Genomic DNA, 14,477 nt, shown 5'->3' on the forward strand with positions numbered 1-14,477 from the left:
CATTCAAGACCAAGGAAGGGTTGTATAAGTGGCTGGTCATGCCCTTTGGCCTATCGAACGCACCAAGTACTTTTATGCGTCTAATGAATCAAGTTCTAAAACCGTTCACTGGTCGATTTGTGGTAGTATATTTTGATGACATATTGATATATAGCCAGGATGAGGCAGAGCGCAGGAAACATCTCAGGCAGGTGCTGCAAGTCCTATAAATTAACAAGTTGTACCTCAACTTAAAGAAGTGTAGTTTTTTAGCTGATAGCCTGTTGTTTCTAAGATTTGTTGTAACGTCCACAGACATTCGTGTGGACGATGAAAAGGTGCGAACTATTAGGGAATGACCGATCCCGACAAACATTCATAAGGTGAGGAGTTTTCACGGGTTAGCGACCTTCTATCGTCGATTTATGCGAGATTTTAGCACCATAGTCATGCTTATAACAGATTGCATGAAAAAAGGACCGTTCCAGTGGACCGATAAAGCTGACAAGAGCTTTCATGAGATCAAGCATCGTTTGTCTACAATACCGGTCTTGGTTCTTCCTAATTTCGACAAATTGTTTAAAGTTGAGTGTGACGCTTCATACGTCGGAATTGGGGGAGTATTATCACAGGAAGGCAGGCTAGTAGCCTTCTACAGCTAGAAGCTCAGCGAAGCCCAAAAGAAGTGGTCGACTTATGAGCTTGAGTTGTACGCAGTTGTTCAGGCGCTGCAACATTGACGACATTATCTAATTCAAAGAGAGTGTGTTCTGTACACTGACCATCAAACATTAAAGTTTATTAATAGTCAGACTAACGTGACTCGTGTGCATGCTAGATAGGTTGTGTTTTTACAGGAATTCACGTTCATTTTGAAACACAAGTCAGGGCAGCCGAACAAGGTGGCTGATGCACTTAGCCGTCGTACATCACTACTTGTTACGATGAGCAACAAGGTGGTAGGCTTCTACTGTCTTAAGGAGCTGTATGCCGAGGATGAAGACTTCAAAAATTCTTGGGTGAAGTGCCAAGAAGGTCACCTCAGTGTCCTTCATATACATGACGATTTTCTCTTCAAAGAGAATTGATTGTGCATCCCCCAACGTTCTCTGAGGGAGCAGATTATTCAGGAGATACATGGAGGTGGCCTCGGTGGACACCTTGGGCGAGACAAGACTCGAGCTCTTGTGGAAGAGCGGTATTATTGACCGCAATTAGTATGTGATGTGGGAAAAGCCGTACAACGTTGTCATGTTTGTCAAACCTCCAAGGGGCAATATCAGAATACGGGCCTATACACCTCGTTACCTATGCTTGACGGTCCTTGGGATGATTTATTAATGGATTTCGTGCTTGGTCTCCCACGAATACAACGCGGTATGAATTCGGTGTTCGTGGTGGTAGATCGTTTCTCTAAGATGACAAAATTTATTCCATGTAAGAAGACTCTCGATGCAACGCACGTGACAAATCTATTCTTCAAGGAGGTCGTAAGGCTACACGGGGTCTCCAAGACCATTACTTCTGATCATGACACGAAGTTCATTAGCCACTTTTGACAGACTTTGTGGACTCGATTCGATACACGACTTCAATTCAATAGTGCTTACCACCCACAGACTGATGGGCAAACCGAAGTTGTGAATCACATGTTAGGAAACCTCCTTCGCTGTATTTCAGGAGAAAAATCGAAGCAGTGGGATTTGGCCTTGTCTCAAGTAGAGTTTGTATTCAATAACATGGTGAACCGCTCGACAGGGAAATCACCGTTCCAGATCATCTATGGACGAGTGCCTCGCCACACGCTTGACTTGGTCCCTCTGCCCAAGCACCCAGGCACGAGCATTGCAGTAAAACATATGCCAGACAAGATCATAGGCATTCATGCGAAAGTGCAGACCAAGCTACATGCCTCGAACGAGAAGTATAAGGAATAAGCGGACAAGCATCGGCGACAAAAAGTGTTCGAGGTGGGCAACCGCGTTATGGTCCATCTGCGCAAAGAGAGATTTCTGACCGGGACGTACAACAAGTTGAAAAATAAGAAGATTGAACCCGTCTCAATCATTCGAAAGATCAATGAAAACGCTTATGTTGTTGATCTTCTAGATGACATGGCGATCTCACGGACTTTCATCGTCGCAGACTTGACCGAGTATCATGAACCAGCGCAGGATGAGAACTCGAGGATGAGTTCTTTTGAAGTGGAGGGGACTGATGTAGAGCGGGTCGAGGACAGTTTCATGGCCAAGATGGATCAGAAAAGGCCTGGTCGACGACAGAAGTGATCCGGACCGTCAGATCTTAGATTGGGCGTATCTCGCAATTCGGAATGAGTTACCTGATATAAAATATATGATTTTGGGGTAGAACGAGCTATTTTAGCCAACCAATCCCGCTACGCCGGGTTGCGCAGCCCGGAATTGCAAAAAACCCCTGGATCGACAGTCGTTTTCCTGCTTTAATTTCATTTTTACTATAAATAGTAAGTTTTAGTTTGATTATAACTCTTCATCCGTCGAGCTTTAAGAGTTGCGTCCAACGTGAAAAGAGCTTAGAATAATTAGGGGAACGGTTTGGTGAAGCCAAATAGGACACTTATTATTTTTGGCCGAAAACCTTGCGCACTAGTAGACATCACGACCGTCTATAAATAGTAAGTTTACTATTTATAGTAAGTCGCGGATTCTAGGAGTTTTAGTTGCAGTTTGATTCTGATTTCTTTCCCATTGCTTGGTACCCCTATTTAAAAGGGTTGTGAACTCGTTTTTAGTCATCAATTAATCAATTTCGAATTTCTTAGAATTTATTTCTATTTTCTGCTTTCTTTACTTATGAATTCGAGAAGTCTCTGTGAGGAGTCCAGAGAAGCTCCATGGATTCAGAGTAGTTATCCTCATCACGTTCATCCCTGCGTCAAAATTATATTTGGTTTCTAACATCATAAATAGTTATCTCAAAACTTTGTTTAGTCTCACTCACATCCACCGTTTATCATGTAGGGCCAATCTTTGATGCGGATCATTCATTGTGTGGGCCCTATCTTTGATGTGGGATGTCCATAATATTGGGCCCACCTTGGCTATGGGTCATTCATCATTAGGGGCTAACCTTTAATGTGCTTAGTTTATTAGGTAGGGCTCACCATTGCTAGGGGTCATTCATCGCTAGGGGAGGACCTTTGACATAGATTGTCCATCATGTAAGGCCCACTAGATCATCTATCCATTTATTTGGAGAATTTTTCAACCTCATAAATTTAGAAAAGGTTAATGTTCAGAGAGAGCATATTCTTTTAAATAATTTCTTAAGTCGCTGCAAACTAAGGAAATAAATTTCTTTAAAAGTTAAAAAGCAATAAAAAATAAACGATAAAAATAAGTTACTATTTAAAAGCTACTTAATTAAATTTAATAACTAAACTAACTTATTTAAGAAAAGTAACTTATTAATTTATGTAAGTTAAAAACGCTATTTTTTTAAAAAAAATTTTAATTTTTATTTATAGTATTCAAACGGGCCTTAGATTAGTCAATTCTTAGAGACTTGAGTGAAGATGAAAGAATTCTAACAACTGATAGGATTATTCTAGCCGTAAGATTGGCGGATCTTTGGCCGTTGAGTGTGGTTTCCTGCGTTTTCTTTTATTTATTTATTTTTATTTTTTCTTAACTTTTGTTAACGGTCCATTATTTGGTCCACCGATCAGCTAGTTAAGGTCATCTAATGAAAGCAGTTTCTGACCATTGGCTAATCCACCCAGAGGCCCACCCAATAACCCTTAAGTTCATGTATGGAAGAAACATTTACAGATCCTAACCATGAAATTAGTGGCCTGAAAATGGGCGGTCTAAATTCAAACGGCCAAATGGCTAAGAGATAACTCGATCAGTGTGGCTATCAAGCTATGTCTATCAAAATGTGGCGCCCATGATTTGTACACTTGATTGAGATGTTCTGCCACGTGGACGGTGGATGATTTGCCACAGACTAGGAAAACTATAGGGAGCCAGACAATAGAACTATGATAGATTAAAACCATGGTGGAGAAACACCGACTCTCCACCATCAACTCTCTCACATTAATTGTGGTAAGCCAGCGTGGCACACCGGTTGGGATCTAAGCTGTTCATTCAGGTGGGCCACAGTTTATTAAACAGATGGATGGATGAAAAAATTGGCCGTGTTTTTCTAAGCTGTCCACCCTTTTTTAAGACTGGCCTACTTGATGAGTGGACCAGCCTGATTTTTGGGCCATGACATTTCACGTCACCTGTTGGATGGAGTGGATATGCCACGCTGACGCATGTGATAGCGTACAGATGGGCAGAAGCGGATTGGGTGATGGGCTGTGGGGCCCACCGTGATGTATGTGGTTTATCCACATTGTCCATCCGTTTTTCCAGCTCATTTCAGTGCAAGAGCCTAAAACTAAAGTAGATCAAAAACTCAAGTGGGCCACACCACAGGAAACAACAGTGACTGAATGCCTACCATTAAAAACTTCTTTGGATCAAGCTGAAATTTGTGTTTTCTCATCATTCACGTCTGCATGACCTTATCAACGGGTTGGATGAAAAATAATCATTATGGTGGGCCCAATAATGCAGATCCAAATCTCAGGTGGACTACACTGAAGAAAATATCTGTAATTGAACATCCACCGTTAAAAACTTCTTGGGCCACAAGAGTTTTGGATCAAGCTGATATTTGTCTTTTACCTTCATCTAGATTTGGGTGACCTAATCAAAAGGTTGGAGGGCAGATAAGCATTACAACGTGCATTAGAAAGTTTTTAATAGTGGGCGTTCAGTTGCAGCTGTTTGCTGTGGTGTGGTCCACCTGAGAACTAGATCTGCCTGATTTTGAGATATTGTTCTACAATTATCTGTCAAAATGGATGGACGGCGTGGATAAAAGAGATACATCATGGTGGGCACGATAGGGCGCTGACTAGTACCGACGTCCGTGGTGGAAGCGTCACTGCCGAGTATGAGTCCGCTGCCTCTACTTTATCCTTTAAATGAGATCGACCCAGCCGCATTTAAAAGGTGCTGAAACGTGAGGCCTGTATTCGATCTGCTTAAAATCAGAGTAGGTGAGCGCTACATATCAACCGCTAATCCCCACCTTTTAAACAGGAAGATGGGCCAACATTTATATCTTTCACGATCTTAGCAGTATAGGTTGTGGGGCCCATCTGCTCGATATATATATATATATATATATATGGGAAAAGGTACTATGCGCTTGAGCTTATGGGACCGTCCCATGAGGTCGAGCTGTGTGGGCCCCACCGTGATGTGTTTTGAACATCTACCCCATCAGTCAGATGCACCATTCCATCATGGGCCTAGGTCTCAAAAATCAAGTCAATCCGTAACTTTTTGGGCCACACCACATACAGAAGTGGGGAGGGGCCATGCACCATTAAAACATTCATAATTATTTTTTGGGCCCACCGAGATGTGGTTTGCAAATCCAGCTCATCCATTATGTGTGTCCCACTTGGATGAGGGTTCAGACCAAGTTTCGGTAGCATTCAAAACTCAGGTGGGCCCCACCAAGTGCTTTTATATGTTTTTGGCATGTCTTCACATGATTTTAGATGGTATGGCCCACTTGAGTTCCGTATACGGCTGATTTTTGGGATATCCCATAATTTAGAGGGGACCCATCAAAGGCACGGTGTTGATGGTCGACACGCATCACGGTGAGGCCCACAGAGCTTGACCTCACGGGAGCTTATCGAGCGGGTGGGTCCCACATGGGGCCCACCACACACACACACACACACACACACACACACACATATATATATATATATATATATATATATATATATGGGAAAAGGTACTATGCGCTCGAGCTGATGAGACCGTCCCATGAGGTCGAGCTATGTGGGCTCCACCGTGATGCGTTTCGAACATCTACCCCATCAGTCAGATGCACCATTCCATCGTGGGCCTAAGTCTCAAAAATCAAGTCAATTCGTGACTTGTGTGGGCCACACCATATACAGAAGTGGGGAGGGGCCGTGCACCATTAAAACAATCATAATCATTTTTTAGGCCCACCGAGATGTAGTTTGCAAATCTAGCCCATCCATTATGTGTGTCCCACTTGGATGAGGGTTTAGACCAAGTTTCAATAGCATTCAAAACTAAGGTGGGCCTCACCAAGTGCTTTTATATGTTTTTGGCATGTCTTCACATGATTTTAGATGGTATGGCCCACCTGAGTTCCGTATACGGCTGATTTTTGGGATATCCCATAATTTAGAGGGGGCCCATCAAATGCAAGGTGTTGATAGTCGACACGTATCACGGTGGGGCCCACACAACTCGACCTCACGGGAGCTTAACAAGCGCATAGTACCTTTCCCCTCACACACACACACACAGATATATATATATATATATATATATATATATATATATATATATATATATATATATATATATATATATATATATATATATATATATATATATATATATTCGAGTCTTGCCGAGCTCGAGCTTCGAGCTAAGTACCTTATATATATATATATATATATATATATATATATATATATAGGGAAAAGGTACTATGCCCTCAAGTTGGTGGGACAGTCTCATGAGGTCGAGCTGTGTGGGCACGAGAATAATTCAAATAAAGAATCCAAATCATGGGTCCCACTTTTGGACAAAAAATCAAATTTATTTGACCATCTGACTATAGGATTGGTGGGCATTTATTGGACGGTTAACACCAATTATCCCATTTCAACAAACTAGTTTCCATGAATTGAAAGTTAAGATTGTTCAACCAATCAGATTTTGTGACTATGACTAAGTAACATTTACGCCATTTAGTTGGCATACTTTGGTTTTACGTATGCAATGTGCGCAATTTCTGAGTACCTGAGTATCAAGTGTCATATTCAACCGAGTATCAAATAGCTCCTCTTCTTTAAGTAGGTGATGTGGGACATGTACGACATCCATGTGCATGAACCATGTGTCTGGGCGTATCAAACACATAACTCCCTGCTAATTTCCGCATAGATCTTTATGAGGTGGTCCAACCTCAGAAGAAGGGTATGGATAAGGATGATCTATAAATACACCGGAATTTCCGTTTCTAATAAGTGGGCCTCATGTTCTGGTAACCTGGACCATGATAATTGCGAAACGCTCTAGATGGATTATTACCCAAAAATCTACTCATGGAAAAATCTTAGCCATTGGATTAGTGGCCTGCAGAGAGACAGGTAACAAGAGAGATATAATAACGGATATGATTACAGAATCATGGGTTACCTGTCAACATGGAAATTTGAAATTTGTCCAGGTTTACTTGTTTCGCCCATTATTATAGTAATGTACGGTCTTCATAAATTACTTTTTTCCACCCTACTGCTTAAATGTCAAATCATAAAGTACTTTTTTTTTCTCTACTGCTTAAATGTCCATTCATTACATTTTCATATTTTTTAATGTCAAATTATGGCACTCATAGACGCATATCATTTGAATTCAAACTCATAGACGCATATTATTTGAATTGAAGGCTGGTTTATACTAAACATTAAAGTAAACAAGTAATAATTATTTACTTTTATATTTCCTCTTACAAAGATTTGATAAGTACAACAAACTCACTTGGGTGATGTCCTTGCCATGTTTATTTGATAAATCTGTCCCCTACTATGGTATATATGATTTATTTATGCCTTCTGTTTATTTTGCTATCTCATTATAAGGCACGGTATAGATTCATATTTCTGTGGACAATAAGAATGGAAGCAGTGAGAATAATGAAACCAGTTGAACCCGACATTTCCTGTAGTGTGGTCAGCATGAGCTTTGGATCTACTTCGGCTTATATCCTAAAATGATATAAGAAAATAAATGAAGGTCATTGATGCATATAACACATATGACATGGCGGGTTTTGCTCAAAATGCAAGATGAAAATCAATTAATGTATCAAACCATTGCATTAATCATTATTATACATTTACCATAATTTATATGTAATTACACTAAACCAAACATCCATCAAGATTTCATAAAAAGTGTAATGACTACGTCTTCTTGTAATGCATGTTTGGCTATAAATGATTCTAATGAGTCTTGATTATTTACTCTTGCAACTATGTAATGGCATCACTTACATTTGATTATAATAATAATTTTACTGCTTTATTTGTTTTATTAAAAGATTACTTAAAATTAATAATTTCTAATGTGAAAAAATAACTATTACATTTTACTTGCCTCTTTTTCACGAGTATTAGACTTTCAACTTACAAGTCGAAGAGCATTTGTATCAGGCGGATGATTCCAGCAGGAATCTGACAAGTTAGTCCTGTCGGGCCAATCATGACATGTATCTTATCCAGCTTTTTTAAAGCTCATTTAAGGCATGAGACCAAAATATAATATAAAACAAAGCAACCCAAATGTGAAGTGCGAAAAATAGTAATTGGACAGCTAACATTAAAGGCTTTCATATAAAAGTTTTGGATCAAGCTGATATTGTTTTCCTACTTCAGGTCTATAACCTCATGAATTAGATTGGATGACAAATAAACATAACGGTGGATGTAATTATCCTAACTTCGTTTTTACTCCATTCGTGATGGTACGGGATCCATCGCCACCCACTATGGTTAGCTTGTGGGGACTCGGAGGAGTCGTGGCAGTTGTAAAGCTGAACTAATTCCTCTTGGATATTTAAATAAACCATGGTAGCTGACCGTCCTTCTAAGCCACCGATGGATGGCTACGTTCCTCATACACTCTGATTTCAGCAGTTGTGGGGCCCACCAGATGGATTGCCTAAAATTCTATAATCCAGCCTCGTTTGCTCATCATGGACGACCAAAATGCGTGGATCGGGGAAGAGTCAAGTACGACAGAATCAAAGTCAACATATAGATGAACGAATACATTAGCTCTTGGAATATAATACACGAGCTTTGCCACACCTGTTTCCAATATTGGGGCCCACATGCTGAGTGGTCCAGATTTTATTTTTGGGAAAGCATGTACAAGATCGAACAACCTGATGGATGGATTAGATCTCCCACCTATGTTTCATTCTGGCACGTGTGGCGTGTAATAGAGAAATGCTCCAGTGCTCTTAAAGCACAATAAGGTCTAGTGATCCTGGTTGGGTTTTGGACAGTTCAATCGGTAGATCTGAACTGTCTATTAACTCCAGGATACATTTCATGAAATACCATGCAAAATTTGCATGGATCGGATGATCCAATCCATCCTTTATTTGGCCTTATTTTCTCTGGCCATCCCTTTTCCAAGCCATGGATGGGATTTTATTATTGCCCAACAAGTAGTGATTATTTAGTTCATAAGAAATCCATGATGGGCCCTAACAACTAGATGGACCAAATTGTTGATTGGATCAAGTGTAAAAACTCTTGACCGTCCATATTTAAAGGCCATCGATCGGATAGTTAATGTTTCTTATATAGATCTGATATTTGCATATAGTCTTTAAATGTGCTTTGGTTCTAATGAACGGTCTGGATCAATGTATTGGACTGTCTAAGTGTTCCGTGGCAAATTAGAGCACTATAACTTATAGTGCACACACTTGCACAAGGCATACCATTTCCACGCTGCCATATATGCCAGATTGGCAGGCAGATTGTATATCCAAGCAATCTATCTTATGTGTACTACCACATAGATCTTCTTATCCAAAAATGAATCTGGTCAGCTCATCAGGTGGACGACTATTTTAGAAAAGTTTACGGGTTAGAAAACTTCAGATAGTATTTTCTCAGCCATTCATTTGTTTCCCAAACTGTGGCCCACCTGACTAACGGACGGACTGATTCTTGCAATGGTATATCTACATTATTGTACCCCTCTAATGGATGGATTGGATCTTGAACTGTTTTAGGCCGGGCCTTTGGGCAAGCCTATTAAAATTTTGATTTCTTAGGCCCGAGCACGGCCCATCGACACCCCTAATAGTAAGTAAGGTGGGTTATCTGAGCATGATCCTTGATAGATAGGCACACCGATATTGACTCAAAATAAACAGAATAAACTATTAACCCATTCTCTAATCCCAAAACCAGATTCATTAAACAATCCTAACCTTTATCCGTTGGCCACTTGTTTGGACCTTAGGATATTTTTTATTTTTAAGTTTTCAACTATCCAATAAATGTCCACCAATCTAAACCTAATTATTGACTTTAATTTAAACACGCAGCTACATGTGCAATGAATGACCTGATTTTATTTACGTGTGCCGTAAATATGTATATGCTGGGTGTGTTAGAATTGTATTCAACCTGAATTAAATCAACTGTTCTAATCACTGAAATAACTGGATTAGTACCAAATTCTTAAAGATTGGCATGATTATTCAGTCACTAACAAAGAATTAAACGATTTATGAAAGAGAAGATTAGTCATTTGGATATTTTCTTTTGGCCAAGAAGAAAATGACTTTTATTACAACAATGATAACTTAGTCACATTTGTCAATAAAATAATTATTAAGAGAGAAACGTAGGAAATAAAAGGCGTAATATTAATTTTATTAATTTACATGTAGAGACTGATAGCCTTTTGAACTTAGATGGTTATTAAAATTTTGACGGTCGTGAGACAGTTATAGTTTGATAAACAAGCTTCGAAGAAATCACTATGTACAGACTTAGGGATCGAAGAATTTCCAACTAGAAGGTCATGGATGATTAACAAAACTAAATATGACTTACTACAATGATATACTAGATATAAGTAGGGAAATTAAACTAAGTTATGCTAATCAATCCAAATTGTAGTAGCATGATGTTGAAAAAAATTAAATATACTAAACTAGGCTAGGCTAAGCTAAAATAAATGTCCATGTGAGACAAAAGATTGATAGGCACCGAGGAGCTAAAAAGAGATTTGTTTAATTGAATTGAGCAGGCGGCCTCGGAGTTCTTAATTCTGATTTATTTTTATAGTGAGATAGACTTCAATATGGATCAACATTCTGATAGCCTGCCTTGGCTCGAAATGCTTTTATTTTACCCTAACTTTTGCGATGGGTTAACGTAAACACTAATATAATTAAATAACCAATTACTGTTAAATTTACTTCATGAGATATCTAAAATTGAACCATAAATTTAAGTTTATTTTGAATTGCTTGGATGCCACGTATGCAGTTTTAAAGTAATTACTAGATTCCAGCGTATCATCCATCACACCCTGCCTGAGGCCGGACTTCCTGCCAAGGCCTTTTACACGAATCTATTAACATTCCAGTCTCTTGGAAAGAACCGCTAAACGATCGGAACAGACGGTTGCAGGTAGCTCGACCGCCTTACCTTTCAATGCTGGAGGTTCGGGAGCTGAGAATCTAAATGGGGCCCACCGTGATGTTTGTGAGAAATCCACCCAGTCCATCTGTTTACTGAGCTCATTTTAAAATTTATTACCAAAAAAAGAGACGGATCTAAGACCTAAGTGGGCCACACAGGACGAAAAATTGGGCTACCGTTGAAATATTTGCATGGCTAGTGAGAATGGTCTTATAAAGGGATTGGATGGCAAATCAACGTCAATGCAAAAAGGTTTCAACGGTAGGCAGTTATTTTCCTAGTATTCCCTCTGGTGTGGCCCACCTCGATCTTGGATCCAGCTCATTTTTGGTCACACGTCATTAAATGAGCTCGCAGAACGGACGGATAGGATGTATTTCTCACCAACTTCAAGGAGGGCCCCACCAAGATTTCCAGCGCAGGAACTTAAATGCGACAGGAAATCCGCGCGAAAACATTTTGCAGGAAGTTCCTGCGCTGGAAACCTAGGTGGGGCCCACCGTGAAGTCTGTGAGAAATCCACCCCGTCCATCAGTTTTGTGAGCTCATTTCTGTACACTGGATAAAAAATGAGCCGGATCCAATACCCAAGTGGGCTGAAAAAGTGAGGATTGAACTTCTACAGTTAAAATATTTGTGGGGCAACAGAAGTTTTGAATCAGGGTAATATTTGTTTTTTCAGTTCATCCCCTTAGGAATGACGTTATGAACGGTATTGATTTCATTTAAACATAACTGTTGACCCCAGTGAGGTTTCAACGGTAGGAATTTCCCTACCCACATTTTCCTTTAGTGAGGCATAATTGAGTCTTGGATACTGCTAAATTTTGGTCTCAAGTATTAAAATGAGTTCAAAAAACGGATGGAAAGGTTAGATTTCTCACAGACTTCATGGTGGCCCCACCTAGGTTTCCAGCGCAGGAACTTCCTGCGAAAGGCTTTCGCAGGAAATCCGCGTCCTGCTGATAGTCTTTCCCAATTAAAATACAACGCATTTAATTCGAATATGTCAAATAAAACTGTCTACACCCTAAATTGGTAATAGTTATTTCCTCGAGTAATTACCGTATTGTTCCAGGCTTGATATGACTCGTACTCCGTGAAATATATGTGGGGCCCATCATGATGTAAGTAGCTTATCCACACCGTCCATCCATGATGCCGGCTGAATTTAGGGCATGAGAAAAAAAAAGCCCGAGAAAGATCCAGAGCTCAAGTGTACCACACCACAGAAAAAGGGAATCAAACATCTACGGTTAAAAACTTCTTAAGGCCACTATTTCCTTTGTTATGGGACACTTGGGTGTTAGATCTGCCTAGTTTTTATGATCATGTCTCAGAATGTTATATTAAATTAGATGGACGGAGCGGATATATCATATATATAAAGGTGGGTCCCACGCATTTAAACAAGTTTTTTTATACCAGTTTTCCAAGCAGAACTGCAGAAATACATGCTACTTTTCTAACCGGATGAAAAAGTAACAATTGTTTATTTGAACAGAGGATTTGAAAGATCAAACAGGCTCACACACTAAAAAAAAAGAAGAGCACAATCCCGATCAATTTCCGGCGAAATTCGACGGAAAATTCCCGCTCCCTGAACAGAAAATCTCTCGAAGAGCGTCGATATCAACCGTCGAACACGTAAACGTGAATCTATTCATCCAATTCCGATCATCGATGACCGAATTTCGAACGGTGTCCCAGCTGCAGACGCCAGTGCTGAAGTCGCAGCAGAAGATCTCTTTCGGATCGGACGGATTATAAATGTAAGTAAAATCAGCCGTCGATGAAACGCCGATCGACGAAAGCCGTGAATCTGCATCCATGAGCTTTTCGAGCATCGCCGGTGGCATTTTTCCGATCTCGGTGCACTCAAATGTGTCACATTTCACTTCCCAAATGCTTAAGGTTTCAACGTTTGTGGGGTGGCCCACCAATCCGAATAGCATTAAACGATGGCCGGAAAATTCAATGGTGGAGAAAAACACAGATGGGTTTGGGCACAAATTCGATGTGGGTCCCCACGTCTCCGTCTCTGGATCGAACGAGCAAAATCCACCGTTGGTTTTCTCCAAGACGTACATTTTCTTATCGTCGACGGCTGTCGATAGCCAAGTGGCCGATGCGGAGTTCTTGAAGATGGCCGGCATGGGCTGGCACGTACGCCACGTGCGGGACGCGGCGTCGTAGAGCTCGACGGCCAGTGGTTCGTCTTCGAAATCGCACGTGCCGCCAGCGACGACGACGTGGGACCCGACGACCGCGATGACTGGGTCCAGCCTCCACACGCGCGGTGCGCTGATGTCTTCCCACGTGGTTTTGAGAGCGTCACGTGAGAGGGATAGTCTGGATAAGGAGTGCATGTAGAGGAGGTTCGAGTGGGAGGAGCGGATGATCGACGAGTGAGGCACCGGCACGTGCGGTATTCGGATCCACACGTGCGAGTGGGGGTCGTAGGCGTGCGTGCTCGTCGCGGAGGGATTCCGAGGGCTCTGGATGTGGAGGACAAGCCACGGTTTGGCACGTGTCGGGCTGCGGATGGATGAGTAGACAGCCCGTTGCCATGTCTTTGACACGTACGAAGCTGGCACGAGATCGAGGAGGGACACGTGAGAGAGAACTGTATCTAGTAGATCTCCATAGAGGGGAGCTTGTTCTTCTTGATCTTCCATGGACGATTTGTATGGATTTGGGGGATGAATGAATGGCTATATATAGAGGGTGGGGAGGGGGGAGTGAAATCTTATAAACCTCCACCCCAGGATATGCACAGTATCCTCGGCTTTTAGGTTAGTGGAGGCCATTGGTTCCCTTCTACAGATCATATCATAGGTCCTCGACCGATGACTTGTGTGCTTTACATATGATCTCCCTCCGAGGATATGCTCACCGTACTTGGGTTTTAGTTTGAACTTGTGGGGTTCATGGTTCAGTGATCCGAACGATAGGCCCGTTGGGCCCCACCATGGATGGACTACACCAGTAAAATCTCCTCGTGAGAGCAATCCTCAACGTTAGATTTGAGGTAAACGTCAGCGGTCCATATTTAAATAAATAAAGACTTTCTACTTCATATATCTAAATTACAGGAAAGATTACAGTAAAATCTACTGTCCATATATATATTTTTTTATAATTTTCTACTTTC

The 14,477-nt window shown here is 40.9% G+C and overlaps 1 protein-coding gene across 1 annotated transcript; it reads right to left on the reverse strand.

The window, feature by feature from the left end:
* Window positions 1-12,829: 12,829 nt before the first annotated feature.
* Window positions 12,830-14,019, reverse strand: LOC131235339 (F-box/kelch-repeat protein At1g23390). Its single transcript, XM_058232481.1, has one exon. It carries the CDS (start codon window positions 13,999-14,001, stop codon window positions 12,886-12,888), a length of 1,116 nt encoding a protein of 371 aa, XP_058088464.1. The 5' UTR covers window positions 14,002-14,019; the 3' UTR covers window positions 12,830-12,885.
* Between the last annotated feature and the right edge of the window lie 458 nt (window positions 14,020-14,477).

Source organism: Magnolia sinica, chromosome 19, assembly GCF_029962835.1.
Source record: "Magnolia sinica isolate HGM2019 chromosome 19, MsV1, whole genome shotgun sequence".
Taxonomy (NCBI): Eukaryota; Viridiplantae; Streptophyta; class Magnoliopsida; order Magnoliales; family Magnoliaceae; genus Magnolia; species Magnolia sinica.